General features: G+C 55.1%; 1 protein-coding gene across 1 annotated transcript in view; it reads left to right on the forward strand.

Annotated features, from left to right (window-relative positions):
• Nucleotides 1-1139: 1139 nt before the first annotated feature.
• Sord (sorbitol dehydrogenase) overlaps nt 1140-17456 on the forward strand; it is an 18762-nt gene continuing 2445 nt past the window's right edge. The window contains exons 1-9 of the mRNA XM_019208731.2: nt 1140-1500; nt 1852-1974; nt 3242-3336; nt 4213-4246; nt 8238-8402; nt 12033-12192; nt 12837-12955; nt 14125-14190; nt 15069-15244. Coding sequence (XP_019064276.2) covers nt 1140-1500; nt 1852-1974; nt 3242-3336; nt 4213-4246; nt 8238-8402; nt 12033-12192; nt 12837-12955; nt 14125-14190; nt 15069-15244 — 1299 coding nt within the window. The remainder of the gene's footprint in view (nt 1501-1851; nt 1975-3241; nt 3337-4212; nt 4247-8237; nt 8403-12032; nt 12193-12836; nt 12956-14124; nt 14191-15068; nt 15245-17456) is intronic.

Here is a 17456-nt window from a genome sequence, read left to right on the forward strand (position 1 = left end):
GCTATGACTGCCCACGGACACTCCACCTTGATGTCCCCAGACACCTCAGTCGCCCTGAGTTCCCACAGGACTTAGGGGTGTGGGGGCTCGGGGTCTCACTATATAGTTCAGGCTCGCCCTGAACTTACTATGTAGCACAGGCCTGGAACATGATCCTCTCGCCTCAGCCTCCCGAGTGCAGGAGTCACAGGTGTGTGCTGCCATGCCCAACTTTCTGGGGGATCTTGAAGGACTGGTAAATCTTCCAGGGGCAGGGGGCCTGCTCTGGGAGGGGTATAGGGTTTTCCAGGGCCACTGGGGACTGTAAACAGATTTGCAGTTTAGAAATACCGTTATCAGCAAAGCAAAGGCTGGATGGAACCAGCGCCAGCAGAGGACAAACTTCCTGGGCTTTGAGGGCTCAGCCAAACCTGGGCTTTGACCCTGTGTGCCAGGACTGGCGGCAGGAACAAAGCCCGCTGGGAGAAAACGGTCAGCGGGAGCCTTCAGGTTCTCCTCCCCCTCTAAACGCCCTTCAAGGGCTCAAGTTCAGGGAGGACGGAGGGGATGGGAAGCCGAAATAGGGTCTCCTGCTCTGTCAGCATGCGGGGCTGCCTGTGTAGCATCGCAGGGGCCTGGCGTGGGGACCTGAGGTCCACACTGTCCTCCCTCCTGTCCTGCTGCTGTCCGTCCTGCTAAGGCAGTGGGTGCGGCTTCATCCTCTTTGCACAGTTTATAGAAGAAGCAAGCTAAAAACACGGCTGGAAACACAAATGGTGGTGCAGGCCTGGGATCCCAGCCCTTGGGAGGCTGAGGCAAGAGGATTCCCGCAAGCTGGAGGCCAGGCTGGGCTACATACGGAGTTCAGTACAGTCTGAGCTACACAGTGAGACTGTGACTCAACAAAACAAAAAACATCAGAAATCTTGCTTCACTTCCTTCCAAATCCCAGCCTTTTCATGTGCAGTCAGATTTCCTTAAAGCTTCCCCCCAACAGTGTATGGACAAAGTCCCTTTGCAAAAGGACGGGGTCAGCTAAAGCTGTGCCACCCAGTGGTATAACCATGGAAACAACTTGATTTTTGTTTTTCTTATGTAACGCCAGCGGACTTAGTTCTTTTGGGTCGGGCCGTGCTTTTAGGATTGATTATCTGGGTGCTATGGAGGGGGAAGCCGAGGGCACCAAGGCTGTGTCACTGCCCAGTGCAGCACATGGCAGCGATTCCAAAGGTCTCCAGTGCCAGGGGGCTGCGACTCAGCAGGATGTGGTGAAGGCTGGGAAAGCCAGGCCGCAGCTGGGAGGTGCACAGTGGGGCTCCCTGGGGCGCATCTGTCTGGGCAGGCAAGACGGTATCAGGAGGAGAGAAGCCCGGGTGCCCGCATGCCTGGAGCGCTTCCTGGAGGAGGCCGCTGGGCCCTGCGGCTGGGGGCTGGAGGGGACTCAGGAAAAGGGCGGAGCACCAGCCTCAGACCCAGAGGACCGCACCCAGCCCCTGCCCCCCACCCCTAAGCATCACCAAGGCAAAGAAACATACCCCGTTCCGGCACTTGTGGGAATGAAACATGAAAGGGGGCGAGCTTGAGCGGGGGGAGGAACTTGGTGTGCGGAGCTGGGTCCTGAACCCAGGACCTCGCCCTGCGAGGGGGGTGCCCTGTCCTGAGCCACACGCCCGGCTCCAGGCCCTGGGAGAGTTCAGGCAGGATGGATGAGGGCATCAGCCACCCTGGACCCCGAGACGGATGGAGAGAGGGAGACAGGATCACGCCAGCGCCCCATCTAGGAGATACCATAAAGGGCGTGCGTGTCGTGGCTAAGCCGCGGGGCCTGTGAGCGCAGTGTCCCCTGGTGTCAGCACAGTGCCCTCCGGATAGGAGCTTTTTCAGAAGGGCGGGCGCTGGTCTCGCGCTGGTCTCTGCCCCAAGGCTCCCCGGGTGCTCCTGGCTGCCGCTCTGAGCAGCGAGCACCCTGGAGCCTGACGGTGAACACTGGCGCAGGTGACACACAGTCAGGCTTCAGCCTCAGCTCACTTGGGGTTTACAGTTGGACCCAGGGTGACACAGCTGTGCTCAGGGTGCCTGATGTCTAATGTCAGATGTGGAGCCAGCCACTTCTTTGAGGAAGGTGTTGGGGGCAGCTCTGCTAAAGCTGTCCATTTCTGGGTGGATTCTCGTCCTCCTTTGACCCCACCTTTAAATTATTTAAATTGAAAAAAAAGCTGCCTCAAGTGCTTTCCCGAAACATCAGACTGCCCTCTTCTCCTCTCCCCTCCCCTCTCTTCTTTCATTTATTTGGAGATGGGCTCTCACTGTTACAGCCTGGCCTTGAACTCCCAGGCTTGAGAAAGCTTCCTGCCTCAGCCTCCCAAGCATCTGGGACCATAGGCACATGTCACCAGGCCCAGCAACCCAGGGGCTGCTTTGGGCACAGCTCCAACCATTTACTGCCTGAGCTGTACGGTGGGCAGTGTGTTCTGCCTACAGCAAAGGAGATAATGGAATGTAGCCATGTAGGGGTGTTGGGAGGGTTAAATGAGATGGTGCTGTGAAGTACTTGGCACACAACACCTGACACCAAAGCCCTGTTGCCCAGTGCCAGCCATGAACACTAGCAATCATAGTTGCTTAGGCTTTTTTTCATTGGAGGGGTTCAAATAGCCCTGTGCTTCCTCTGTGGAGAGGGCTACTAATTGGAAGTACTCTTTGGGAGAGAGTTATTTTGGAGACCCATCACCTGGGTCTGACACTGGCCCCTGTATCTGGTGCTGAAGAGCTAGTGGGCTTGGTTTTCGGGCCGGGCACAGCGGTGCATGCTTGTAATTGCAGCTAATCAGGAGGCTGAGGGAGGAGGATCCAGAGTTCAAGATCAGCCTGGGCAATTTAACAAGACCCTGTCTTAAAGTAAAAAAAGTTGGTGGATGTAGCTCAGCTCTTGCCAAGCATACATGAAGCCCTGGGATTGATCCCTAGCGTGGTCTCAGGTATCCGGGGCTTTATTTTCTTGTTCTCTAGCGTGTACAGTGTGGCGGGTGAGTGCCAGGGCTGGGCTGCTTTGGGAGCAAAAGCTCTGAGCCGTGCCTTGTCTCTGGGAACTCTGCATGGGGCTCACTATCCTCCCTCATCAGGGCAACAGCACTTTAAGTTGCCCGGAGGAGAAAACGAGCTGCATCTTGGGGTGCAGCAGGGACAGCGGAAACCAGCGTGTCTCAGATGCACCAGTGCTGCCATGTTGGCCATGGCCTCTGACCCCCATGCCTTGGGGTAGCCCATCGGGGCTGCGGTGCAGACACAGCCTGCACACTGCTGCCCCCAGCAGCTCCTGTGGCCCTTTCCACCCCTTCCCTCCTGCACTGCCCTCAAGTAACCCAAGGAACACTGGCTACTGCCTCAGTGTGGCCAGAACTGTGCCCGGCCATTTGATGGGAAGCGAGCTTTGTAAGTGAATTCTGCTGCGACCGCCGCTGCTGCTGTGAGTACTAAAGCAGCTCAGATTGCTTTCTGAGCCTGCAAGAGTGGGTACAAGGCCGCCCCCACGGCATCTAAAGCAGAAGTCCCCTTGGCCTTTCCCCGGGGCATTGGCCACACCAGACAAACCACGTGTAAGAGTGCGTGCATCTTTGCAGGGCGCCAGGGACTCTGCCCGACGGGCAGCCCCGAGGTCCTTCCTGCCCCTGTGCACCTGCAGCTCACCTGCATCCGGGACTGGTGCATCTAGGGAGGGCACCACCGTCAGAGTCAACTCTGACCTGAGATTGTGCCCTGGGCTCTGGGGCGGTGGGCATCCCAGGCAGGGGCCAGGGAGAGTGTGGTGGCCACCGTGGCTGGACCACAGGCCGGGCAGGCTTTTCCAACCTCATAATCATGAGCCATCTCTGTCCATACCTGTGGGCAGCAGTGTACAGAGCTGGAGAGTTCCGAGAAGACATTTGGGGGGCGGTACCAGGGATGGAACTCCGGACCTTGCACTTGCAAGGCAGGCGGTGGCGCCACTGAGCTAAATTCCCAGCCCTGAGAAGACATTTTTATTTTGTTTGTTTTGTTTTTTGGTATCTGGGATGGGGCTCAAACTCGGGACATTGTGCTTGCAAGGCAGGCGGCAGAACCAATGAGCTAAATTCTCTGCCTGAGAAGACATTTGTAAATGACAGCCCACTTTAATTTTTCTTAAATGGAAAATGTCAGTGAGGCTAAATCCTGCCTCACACTTAATGGCCTCTTCTGTTTTGTCCCTTGTAGGAGAACTACCCCGTCCCTGAACCCGGCCCGCACGGTAGGTCCATGGGAGACAGAACTGGGTTTCCTTGCTCTCTATCCTGGAGACACATGCACCATTCCCCTCCTCCTTTCCTACTCTTACTGCGGTTGCTTCCATTAAGAAAAGAACAGGCCTGGGGATTTAGCTCAGTGGTTCCGTGCCTGCCTCGAAAGCACAAGGGCCCAAGTTCGATCCCTGGCACCAAAAATAAAAAACCCACAGGTGCTTTGGGACGCTGGGGCCAGCACATGGCAAATTCAAGTCCAGCCCAGGTAACTAACTCAGTGACTTGGTGAGATCTTGTCTCAAAATTTAAAAAAAGTAAAAAGGGCTGGGGATTTAGCTCAGTGGCGCTGTGCCAGCCTCACAAGTGCAAGGTCCTCAGTACAAAAAAAAAAAAAAAAAAAAGGCTGAGGATGTAGCTAAGTTTGAAGGCCCTGAATTCTGTCCCTGGTATTTTTTGTTTGTTTGTTTGAGTCTCAGTGTGTGGCTCAGGCTGGCCTTGAACTCTCTGCATGGCCCAGGCTGGCCTCCAACTTGTGGCAGTCCTCCTGCCTCAGCCTCCAGAGTGCTGGGATTACAGGCGTGCACCGTCATGCTTGGCATCAGTCCCCAGGATTACTGAGCCGTCCCAGGTCTCCATGGGAAATGTAGGGACCAATGACAGAGCTGTCCCTCTTGCATCCTGTGCCTGAGGGCCCTATGTGTTACACTGGGGAAACACTGAAAAGCAGTGAGTCCTCAGAGCTTAATCTTTTCATCAGCAAGGAGAGCACAGCCTGCACTTCCAGGAAGTCCGAGACCTGCAGGTCAGGGTGGCTCAGGAGCTGGAGGGCCCGCTGGAGCCCTAATCAGCCAGGCCCAGAGCGGCACCCTTTGCCCCAGTCCTGCGGGCCCTCGCTGGGCGGCAGGCAGCCGTCCTGGGCAGCCGTCCCGGGCCATGTCTGCCGAGGTCATGGCCCCCAGGAGCCTAGGGCAGACCTGTGCCCCGAAGAGCCGCTTCTTCCTCTGCAGGGGCGGTGGGCGGGCGGAGCGTGCAGCTCTTCGGACCGGCCACTCAGGTCCCCTTCCTGTCCTCTGTGGCTTCTTGGGCTGTGTCCCCCACCCCACACCCCAGCCCAGACTGCAGCCCCACGTGCGCATCAGGGTGAGGGCTCCGGGCTTTGCTACTCAAAGGTCAGTGCACTGTTGACCGAGGCCGATAAGACAAGAGCCTCACTATCTGTGGAGAGGGAACCAGGGTTACGCACTGTGCCCAGAATATCGCGTTTTGGAAGTGAGGCTGCATGCAGCTCGCCTTGTCCTGAGGAGCTGGTGTCGATTCCAGAGCCGGCCAGAAGGGGCGCCCTGCACCTGGAGAGATCCTGGGTCGGCGTCTCCTCCCATCATTACCTCTCTTGGCGGGTAGGGGTGCATGCGTAGCTCAGCAGGTTAGTGAAAATCCCGATGAGTCGGATTGGATTTTTTTTTTTTTTTTTGGTGGTGGTGGTACTGGGAATTGAACCCGGAGTTTTCACCCTGAGCTACATCCCAGCTCTTTTGTGTTTTTTATTTTGAGACAGGGTCTCAATAAGTTGGTAAATCGCCCAGGCTGTGTTTGACCTGTGATTCTCCTGCCTCAGCCTCCTAGTGTGCTAGGATTACTGATGTGCACCACGGCGCCCAACAGAATTTTATTTGTGGTGCTGGGATTGAGCTAAGGGCCTTAAACACGCTAAGCAAGTGTTCTGCCACTAAAGCACACCCACAGCCCTGATTTCTTTGTAAATTTTACTTATTTATTTACTTTCGTTTTTTGTTGAACATAATTGACAAAGTCAATATTTAAGGTGTTCAACATTACGTTTTGAGATACATAAACATTTCGAAGTGACTTCTACAACCAAGCTGTTCAGTGCTTTGTGTACTTATAGTGATTCTTTTTTTTTTTTTTTTTTTGTACTGGGGATCAAACTCGGGTCCCTGCACTTGTGAGGCAGGCAGCAGCACCACTGAGCTGAACCCCTGGCCCCTTATAGCACAAACCAAAAAATACTCTTAAATGAAGAGAAAAATATGCTCAGTGCCCCCACCCAGGCAGGTTAAGAGAACACCGTTCTAGATGGGCTCTTGATATTGCCACACATGACTGCGTTTTCCAAATAAAATCTGGTGGAGCCTTATGCACTCTTGTAACCTGTCTCGCATGACGGAGGGCAGCAGACACCTCAGTACATTCATGATCTCTTATATCTGATCTCAGCCAAAAGGCCAAGAAGCGGTGGTTGTGACCTTTTAAGGATGTAATTACTAACTTTCTCCATCCCCCTGCTTCCCTCCCTTTTGTCTATCATTAGCCTCCCTCTGATTTTCAAGTCACCTATTTATTTACTTACTTGTTTTTTTGTGTAGTTGAGGCTGACCTGGAACTCACTGTGTAGCCCAGGCCGGTCTCGAACTCACAGCGATCCTCCTGCCTCGGCCTCCCGAGTGCTGGGATTACAGGCGTGTGTCACCACGCCTGGCTTCAGGTCACCTATTTAGGGCCCGCATGTTAGGGAAGGCATTCCAGCCACATCTGGCCTCCTGCAGATCAGTGATTTCTGGGGAGAAAGCTCCAGGGCAGTTTTCCTAGTCCAAGCGACTTTCCATACCTTTGGCCTTCACATTCACCTGCCATCCCTCACTCTGCTCATCAAAACCAAGGACGAAGGACGTTGTGCACAGCCACACCTGCAGGCTGTCAGCAGCTGTAATGCTCAGCGTGTGAGGTATCGGAAAGCACAGCGGAGCTGCTGGGCCCTCTATCTTTTTTTTTTTTTTTAATTTTTTTGGTACTGGGGATTCAACTCGGGTCCTTGTGCTTGCAAGGCAGGTGGCAGAACCACTGAGCTATATTCCTGGCCCTCCTCTGGAAGATGCTTTTGTCAGGAAGATGCTTGCAATGTGGTCATTTCTATCAGATGAAGCCAGTAGCCTTCAGTAGTTATTTCAGCCACCAGGTTCAGAGGCAGCATTATTTTAAACTTGGAAACTTGACAGAAGCAATACCACCAGCCACATGTGGTGGCACTTGCTTCTAATCCCAGCGATTGGGAGGCTGAGACAGGAGGACCTTTGAGAGTTTGTGGCCAGAAAGACCCTGTCTTATTAAACAAAAAACAAACAAGAAAAGAGGTCCCGCCACATGTCCATCTACTCAAGCCCTCGAGGGGACTCACCAGTTGAAATTTTGGGATGGTTTAGATGAAGCTGCAACTTTTTATCAAACAGCATGAAGAACCCTCCATGAGAGCCGCCATGTTGCTAGCCTGACATTCCCCCGCCTTGTTCTCGGAATAGACGCAAATTCAGCACACCGTGGCAGTTTCTGGAACAGTTATCTCCTCTGGCAAAAACAGTTTGTTCTCTTAAGTGGCTGGTACACTTCTTCCTACTATCTTGTTGATATCATGATTGCTCGTGTTCTCCAGACAATCAGAACACACAAGATACTTGTGTGTGTGAACATGTGCGTGTGTGTCTGTAGGGAGGCTGACGTGGGGAGGGAAGGGGAAGTTTGTTTTAAGGAACTAGTCCAGTGATTGGGGGCGCTGGAGATTTGAGTTGGGCAGGGCAAGGCAGGGCAGTAGCCTGCAAACTCAGGCGGGGTTTTTATGTTACAGCCCTGAGAAGAACTCTTTTTCCTGTAGGAATCTGTAAATTTTGCTCTTAGGACCTTCTTCCACTGATTAGATGAGGCCCACCCTGGGTACTGGGGGTTATCTGGTCTGTTCAGAGTCTCCTGATGCTAACTGTACCCCTCAAAATGGCTTCACAGGACATCCAGACTGGTGTTTGACCAAACAAATGTGGCACACATGCACACACACATGCACACACACGGTCACTTTGCTCTGTGGGTGCTTTCCTGCCTTCCCGGATGGAGCTGAGCTCGCTCCTTGGTTTCTTTCCCTCTGTGGCCGCAGTGTGCACCCGCCCCGCCCACCCGTCCAGAGGGGCGGCGCTCACCCTCCTCTCTCCTCAGAGGTGCTGCTGCGGATGCACTCGGTCGGCATCTGCGGCTCTGACGTCCACTACTGGCAGCACGGCCGCATCGGGGACTTCATCGTGAAGAAGCCCATGGTGCTGGGGCACGAGGCTTCGGGGACCGTCGTGAAAGTGGGGTCGTCGGTGAAGCACCTGAAGCCAGGTGAGCAGAGCTCTGCGCGAACCGGCAGTGCGCGTGCACTCACTCGGGAGGCCTCGCTGGGCCCGGGGGCCGCAGTGCACAGGACGGGCTTGGGGACAGGCCAGCAGGTGTGCGGCCAGCGGCTCCCCAGGAGAGGGACAGCGTCGCTCCCTGACAGCCGTGGAGGGACAGGAAGTGATCAGGCACCAAAGACACAAACCATGTCCGTGTGCTGAGAACCAAGGCCTTAGATACAGCCTTTGATTATGGGTGGCTGGGAAACCTGTGCTGCTCCCATATCGGCTGGCTTCGTTTTCCCAGGGAGTGTGCTTGGCTTTGGCAGACTGTGCTGTTCCCGGGCGCAGCGAGGTACCTGGGCCGTCTAGGCACAGCCGGTTGCTGGCTCTGGCTTTGCTCTTGGAATGAGGTCACAGATGGCCTGGAGGTGACGTTGGATGGGAAGGAGGTGGGATCCCAGGGCTCTGCCACCACCAGAGGTTCAGAGCTTTCAGTGACTACCAGCGACTGGTTCTCACTTGGGGGCTCAGTTGCTAGGTATAAATGACAACAGAGTGGGGTTCTCAAAGTGCAAGCCCTCCTCAGTGTGGCGTCAGTCTCGTGCCAGGTGCTTTGAGAGCTGTAAAACATTAAGATACCCCTGGACACTTAGGTCTGGTTGGGGAGAAACAGGCCCATTTTGTGCAGGCCCTTGAAGGTCGAAGAGTGGACACTGGCCACGAGGCGAGGGGTTCCAGAGGGTTGGTGGATGAGGCAGTTGTTGGAGTCAGCGTGTGACAATACCAAGAAGGCACAGAAGTAGAAGGCTGGTGTCCACTGATCTGCTATTCATCCATCTCCAGGTTAATCGCGTCCATGTATAATTAGAATTTCACTGTCCAAGCAGCTCTACGGACAGGTCTCACTACCTTCCTTACTGGCTGAGACGTTCGGAGCTGGGTTTCACCGAGGTCACGTGCCGGTCGGGTCACTGCTGGAGGGCCGGCCCTGCTCCCGGCGGCTCTGGTCAGTTCTGAGGTCCTCTTTCCCGAGTGGCTGCCTCCGTGTCCCGAATCAGTTCCGCTCGTTTCCCTCTTGTGGCCACTGTGACTCTGGGGAAGAGCCGGAGGTCGCACCGTGCCAGATCCTGTGGGTAGGGTGGATGAGGGCACCGTGGTGCCTTGTGAGCTGCCTTCCCCTGGACAGCAGCACTCAGCAGCAGCACGCACCGTATTGGTGATCGTAGCTCGTAAAGACAGGCCTGAAAGGATTTGCAGACCTGCTGCAGAAAGTGGTGAAGACAGTGGGATGAGTGTGTTCAACGCGGAGGTGAGTATTATTGGGGGCATTCACGGCAACGTGTCCTTTTTAGTGTGATGAACTCTACCATTTGAAGCACCCCGTATGGTTCCATCCCGCCACATGGGCCGGCCTGTGGTTAGCAGTGCAGAGGGAGCTGGAATCCAGATTCCTGCGGGGCTGCTCTGCTTCCCACAAGCATGGAGCTCGAGACTGTGCAGGCATGAGCAGCTCCTGGGGGGACCTTAGCTGCCCCCGCCCAGGGACGCTGCCCCTATGTCCCCACCTTCTCTTCTCCACAGGAAAGGGGTGCTTTGCCTTCACCAATGCCTCTAACGCCTCATGTTCCAGGGGAGATGTTCGTCATGACACCTGTGTCTCGTGGTTTCCCTTCTCCCTGATTTACAGCTTTTACGTTTAGCAATAAAAATGTGTCTAGCACAGTTTTTATTATGTGGAAATAAATGTGGAGCGGACATCTCATCTCAACAGACTCCCAGCCCAGATGAGGAGGCAAGAAATTCACAAAAACACCCAGAAGAGCCGGGCACGGTGGCCCACACCTGTAATCCCAGCACTTGAGAAACTGAGGCAGGAGGATCTCGGAGAGTTTGAGACCAGCCTGGGCTACATAGTGAGTTCACAGACAGCCTGGACATTGTATTGAAAAGCAACAAACAAACCACAACAGAAGGCTGGAAACCACTTGCTGACTAGCAGGATGATGGTTAAGCTATCTGTGGTGAACTCACAGAGGATCGTCATTCGGCCACAAAACGGAGCAAACTGTGGGTAACACAGCAACTTAGATCATCTGAGAAGCATTAGCTGATTGAAGGGGTGAAAAGGAGTATACACTGGTGACCCCATTTCTGTGCTGCTCTGGAGCAGGCTGTACTAATCCATGGTGGATAAAATCAATCTATTGGTTGCTCTGGGGTGGGGTGGGGATGCCTGGGGAGGGACCGGAAGAGTGAGATTTCTGAGGCAGTGGTAGTGTTTTGTGTCTTGTTGATGGAGATTTTTATGACACAGGTGAATTTATTTATAAAAATTAATCTAATGATCCACTTAATACATTCCATTATATCTACATTTTAATTTTGAAAAGAACAGGTAAATATTGGACTGTACTAAATAGACATGCAGGCTGAAGTTTTGTTTTGTTTCACTATATCCAGGCTGGCCTTGAACCTGCCACGTAGCCCAGGCTGGCCTCAAACGCACAGTTCTCCTGCTTCAGCCTCCCAGCTGCTGTGGGCTGAAGTCTTTAGGGTGAAATGTGTCACAGTCCACCTCCTACTTTGAAAAACATTAGACACAGAGAGGGACGGATGGCAGGGAGAGGGCCGTTGGGTGGACACAATACCGCGAGTGGGGCCTGGTGTTCCTTGAAGAATCTGGGGGCTCCCTGAACAACTGTTCGGGCTTCGGTGTGTGTCTGAAATTCTTCATAATAAAAAGAGTAAAAACAATTAAAGAGCGATTCTAGGGCTGGACTTCCACAAAGGGCAGAGTGGGACAGAGAGCCTTGCTCTCCACCGCACCAGTCTGACCCTCGGCAGGACCTTGGCCTTGGTGGTTCTGCTAAGCAGCAATCCCTTGACTCCCAGGTGGTTGTCTAACTGCAAATAGGATGAACCCAGAACACATCATGTTACAGCTCTTGTCTTTATAATGATCTTGCCCTATATTTTCTTCCTTTCTTTTTCTTTTTCTTTTTGAGACAACTTCGTGCTCGGTAGTTCAGGTTGATCAGGACCTCACTGAGTAGCTCAGGTTGGCCTCAAATTCCTGACGATCCTCCTGCCTCAGCCTCCCAATTGTTGGGATTACAGGTGTGCACTATCACGGCAGGCTCTCCATGCCCCGCACTTTTATTTTTATTTTTTCATTGAGTTTATTGGTACTTTTTAAATAGACAGTGCAGTTACATTTATTATTGGGATTGTGTACCTTTACATGCCAGGTCTTGGTTCTCATTTTTTATCCCTGCTCTCTCTTTACCCCTCCTCCCTCCCCTATTTGCCCCATGCTTTTGAAGTAGGTGAAGAAAAAAAATGCCTGCATCCCCGTGCTCCAGCTGCCGCTTTGGCCGAAACTTGAGATGAAGGCTGACCGGCCTGGCCTAACACAGGGCCGCGCATGTGTCGCCCAGGCCGGGCAGGGGCGGGGAGCCGCAGGCGCGAGCACAGGGCAGGCGCAGGGTGCCTAGTGCGGGCGATGCGCATGCGTGAGGCTGGTTGCCTCGGACGTCTCCCCCTCTGCTCCCGCTTCAAAGGCCGGAGCCAGAGTCAGATCTCAGGGTTGGGCTCTGCCCGGCCTTGAACACCGGGCCTCTTTGCTTCCCTCCAGGTGACCGGGTCGCCATCGAGCCGGGGGCCCCCCGAGAAACCGACGAATTCTGCAAGGTGGGACGGTACAATCTGTCCCCGACCATCTTCTTCTGTGCCACGCCCCCCGACGACGGGAGCCTCTGCCGCTTCTACAAGCACAACGCCAGCTTCTGCTACAAGTGGGTGCTGCCTCTTCCCGGGCCTTCGGGGGCCTTCTAGTCTCCCATGGGGATTTATTATTTCGGTCCCTAATTCTTTTGGTGGTGTTGTTGAGACAGGGTCTCACTATGTAGTTCAGGCTGGCACTGAACTCTTTGTAGCCCAGGCTGGCCTTGACTCACTGCGATCTTCCTGCCTCAGCCTCCTGAGTGCTGCAATTGCGTTCCCGCACCACCAAACACGGCTTTTTTTGTGTGTTCTTGTGCTCAGGAGAAGTCAGGGGTGTGGGGGATGAGACCTCAGAGTCACCCCAGGCCCCTCGGGAAGCCCAGCTATGCAGGGCAGTGGCTGAAAGGAGTGGGCTGGAGCGGAGGGGATGCAGAGGGGAGGCCGCGGAGGCCATTGCCGCGGGCTGTGCAGTGGCGCCCTCGGAGGAGCTTTCCCCGGTGGGGCAGCCGAACCACACCTTACCCTGATAACGAGGCGCGGGTACAGAGTGCATGCCTAGCTTGTGCGCAGTCCTGGGTTCGAGTCCTGGCACCACAGGAAACAAAAAAAGAAACCGTGGCGCCCCCTGCAGTGGCAGCCCAGAGGTGGCTCCGCAGCAGCGCCGCCCACGGGCCTGGCCTGTCCTGCGTCCCGCCAACCGCGTGCGACCCCGCAGGCTTCCTGATGGCATCACCTTCGAGGAAGGGGCCCTGATCGAGCCGCTCTCCGTGGGGATTCACGCCTGCCGGCGGGGCGGAGTCTCCCTGGGGAACAAGGTCTTCGTGTGCGGAGCTGGTAAGCGGGGCCCGGGTTATGAATGGGTCACTGCCTGGGCCTTCGGGTCCCCTCGCCTCCCATCCCGCCCAGGCCTGGTGTGGCCCTCCAGAGCCAGCACCCGGACAACAGAACCCTCTGTGCACTTGCGAACCTTCTGGCAGTGTTTGGAGCCCTTGGCAGGAACTGGCAGCAAAGGCAGGGAGACCGGGAAATTCCTAGTCTCACCCAGAGGAGGGGCCTGGCCACTCCCGCACTGCACCACCTGGGCTTTTAATCTGCATCACCCAGACGGCAACATGCCCGGGGGTGTCTGGGGTGTGTCAGGCACGTGGCACACCAGTGTCACCACAGTGTGGCCCGAGGCAGACATGGGGTGGGGAGCAGGTGTCCTTGGACGAGCTTGTGGGCACTTGAGGGCTTCCTAAGCGGGCTGAAGGGGCAGACCTTGACTCTGTGGCCAGCAGACTGCAGAACAGGGTCCAACTGTCGCAAAAATCTGCACAAACAGCACCTTTCTGTCAGAAAAGACAGTGTCATACACCTCTGCTCACCGGAAACAAGAGGCCTCACCACCGCAGCCCAGCCGAGAGCTACTGTTAATGTGCTGCTCCAGAAGGAGACTGCTTTAAAGGAGACTAAATACCATTTATCTCACCTATTCTCTTTATTTTTTTACTTTTTGAAGAATATCAGTGTTCTGTGAATATTTTGCTATGCTAACAGATACAGCTAAGAATCACTTTTAGTAGCTGTGCAGTGTCCCATTGTAATGTATATAACTAGTCACCCTTTGTTGGACATATCATGTACTATATCCCAGTACTTTTGCTTACAACGTTGCTTTTAAAGGGTGTGTACAAAGAGTGAAACTAAAAGACCTTTCTTTTTTCTTTTCCTGCTTTCCTGGGGAGCAAACCCAGGGCCGTGGGTACATTAGTCAGGCTCTGTACTGTTGAGCTTCATCCCAGCCCTTTCAAGATTTTTACTTTGAGATAGAGTCTTATTAAGTTGCCAAGGCTGCCCTCAGGCTTGTGAGCCTCCTGCTTTGGCCTCCTGAAAAATACTCCTCATTGCCCCATTATGTGGATCTGGGTTTTCTGGTAAAGCCTTGCAGGTACTGATGGCTGCACAAGAGGCATGGTGAGGTTGCGCACTGCACAAACACCTTCTGTCTTCTGTTTGTTCAGGGCCAGTCGGGCTGGTGACCTTGATCGTGGCCAAAGCAATGGGCGCAGCGGCAGTGGTGGTGACTGGTAAGAAGGTCCTCACCTTGAGGGGAACAGGGCCAAGAGAGCCATTCCCTGCCTCTGTGGGTCTGTTTTCTGTTGTTGTCACAAATTGCCAGAGGCAGGAGATTTTAAGACAAGAGGTTCATCCAGGTCACCTTTCTAGAGGTGAAAGTCAGGACTGGGTGGCCCCATTGGTTTGGGAGCAGCTGTGGGCTGTGGCAGTAGTGTCTGAGTGGCAGGGGCTTGGGCAGAGGAGACTATGTGGGAAGGCCGGAGGCACAGAGACTCGGGAGAACCAAGTCACTCTGCAGGAAGGGCATGCATCGCTTCTGAGGACAATGCTCCCTGGCCCCAGGCCCCCACCTCAAAACTGCCACCCTAGAGACCAGGATGGGAACCTTTAGGGGACAAACCACTTCGAGGCTGCAGCACTTTCTGAGAGCCTGGGTTTCTTTTTTGAGACAAAGAATCACTATGCAGTTCAGGCTGGCCTTGAACTCACAGCGATCCTCCTGCCTCAGCCTCCTGAGTGTGGGGTGACAGGTGTGCGCCATCATGGTCAGTTGAACCATGGGGTTCTAAAGGGCTCCCCCTTATCCCGTTATCCTGTTGATAGTATTGAAAAGTTCGTTCACGGGTGACCCACTTGGGACTTGGAATGAAGCAGTGGTCCTTTTTACTTGGACCCCACCCCGGGAGGAGGCCCAGCTCAGGAGGGCACGTGAGCGGGAATTGCGCATGTGCAGCTGCGCTGGGAGGCTGAGCGCAGGGAGCTGGTGCAGTGAACCCTGAGATCCTGTGCCCCAAGGTGGGTGCAGAGAAAGAAAGCTGCACCCTCATTTTCTTTTCTTCCTGATCCATCATCTGGTTCCTCGGTTTGAAAGAAACTGTCTCACCTCTAGATCTGTCTACCTCTCGGCTGTCCAAAGCCAAGGAAGTGGGGGCGGACTTCATCCTGCAGATCTCCCAGGAGAGCCCCCAGGAAATCGCCAGCAAGGTGGAAGGGCTGCTGGGGTGCAAGCCGGAGGTCACCATTGAGTGCACCGGGGCGGAGAGTGCCATCCAGGCAGGCATCTACGTGAGTGGCCAAAGGGGTGGAGGGCGCCCAGGAGAGCTCCTGGCCCCTCCCTGTGTCGCCCTGAAGTGTCACCCTGAAGTGTCAGGCGGATGCCTGAGCACAGCCCTGAGGAGTGGCGTGGCCCACACCTTCAGGGTGGGGTGGCTTTGGAGATGCTGTCTGTGACTGTGACTGAAAGTCGGGCATCTGGTGAAGCGCTCAGCAAGAGGAACCGGGAACCAGGACTTGGGGAGTGAGGGGAACCCCTGTGGGATTTTATGGAGAAAAAGTTGATACAGAGTGACAGCCGCTAACTCGGTTAGTCACAAATGGGAGGTGACTCTTCAGGGCCACGCTAGGCCACTGCTGTGCCTTCTCCCAGAGCGAGGCCCAGATAAGCCGCCCGCCCCTGCCATCCTGGCCCTCCGGTGCCACCCCTCAGGCTACTTATGGGAAGTGGACAGGGCCTGGGGTGGGGCCAGGTGTGGCATCCTCAAATCCAAGTACAGGAAAAGAGGAGAAAAGAATGACTGTGGGTGCCAGGCCCACCTTGGGGGACTCCACTCGGCAGAGCGGTCCCTGCAGGGGCCTGGGGCGGGGCTTCAGGTGCTCGCTATCAGTGGCTGAGTCAGGTTCCCGCCCAGCCCTGCCCACTCCCAGGACCACAGCACTTGTGAAGCACAGGTAGGGACACGCCACCATCACTGTCACCCTACAGGGCGTGCAGGGGCTTCCGCCTTCCTTCTGAGTCACAGCGGCTCAGACAGCGGGCCACCGGGCAGCACATGACACAGTCCTGCCAGCAGGGCATGGCCTCCTGGCCCTTCCCCACCCAGCATGGCTGGGGGAGCAGGGAGGAGAAGGTGCCCTGTGCTGTCAGCTGCTGTCCGCTGCTCACTGTCAGGGACCGTGGTCACCAGGTGGGAAATGCAGAGAGAAACTGAGCCTCCGGGACCAAGGGTCTGTGATGTCCTTGCGGGTGTTCTGGGCCTCTGCTGGGTGCCAGGCTTTGTACAAGGCACCTTGAGGCTATGACAAGAAGTTGGCCGTGTCCCTCTTGTCTTGCTGTTGGTTGTCATGTGATCCACGCTCCACAGAGGCTGAGGGACCTGGAGGACCCGGCTTCCTCTTCCTTCATCTTGCCCTGAGTGCATTTAGGAGCAGATGTCATTTCCTGAAGGGGTTGGGACGTGGCCCTGGTACCTGAGGGAAGTGTGGGGCTGACTATGACCCAGGGCTGTGGGGAGTGGAGCCGCTGGGCAGTTCCGGCAGCGACACCCAATGAGGACAGGTGAGAGCGTCGCTCTTCTGCCTAGTGATGACCAGTGGTGTTGGGCAGGCCCCATGGCAGACTCCACACTCAGAGGAAACTGATGTCACCTCCTTGGTGCGGAGATGTCACCGAGGAGCAGGTCCAGGCCATCCGAGCCTCTCCTGGCCCAAGGTCTGCACGGCCTGGGCACTCGTGGTGGCCAGCAGGTGGCAGGACCCCTCGTCACCAGGCAGAGGAGCTTCAGGGGCCAAAGGCTTTTCTCAGAACCTTTCACTCACAGTGTCAGCCCCTCTTCCCCATCTCCCAGTGAGGACTGTGACATCTTTCAGTTGTACTGCTGTTCCTGGATGGTTTGCCACTCAGTCTGCACTGCAGTAAAACATAAAACAGTTGCATGTGGAGCCTGGTGGCTGTCACCTGAGAGCCCTGGCTGAGAGGGAAGCCAGGGCCCAGTGCTGCACACCAGGCTGGTCCTCTCCCCGTCCAGCCCTGAGCTCTGGTGCCTGCTCCTGGTGTCACCTTCTCCTCAGGGACATGAGCTGGGCCACGTGCCCTTTTCCAGCTCCCCATTTAGATCATACAGTGTCCCCGCCCATGCGGTCACTTGTGTCCACCTGCAGTCACCTGGAATTCTGCCACCTGTGGCCACTCCAAGCTGAGGTCACTGGAGCCTATAACTCCATGTTCTTAGCAGAGCACTGGTTTTCCAGATAAATATTCAAACACGACGCTTTCACTGTAGTAGGGTTGTATCCCAGGGATGAACACCTGGGACAGCCTGCATGCACGCAGCCATTATTAAACCACAGAATTCTAAAAGTTCAGCCGGGCGTCGTGGCGCACCCCTGTAATCCCTGCAGTTTGGAGGCTGAGGCAGGAGGATCGCTGTGAGTTCAAGGCCAGCCTAGGCTATGTATTTAGACCTTGTCTCAAACCAAAGGAAAAAAAAAAAAAAAAAAA

The sequence above is a fragment of the Fukomys damarensis genome, unplaced genomic scaffold (assembly GCF_012274545.1).
Source record: "Fukomys damarensis isolate Sample0158 unplaced genomic scaffold, DMR_v1.0_HiC HiC_scaffold_17, whole genome shotgun sequence".
Classification (NCBI taxonomy): Eukaryota; Metazoa; Chordata; class Mammalia; order Rodentia; family Bathyergidae; genus Fukomys; species Fukomys damarensis.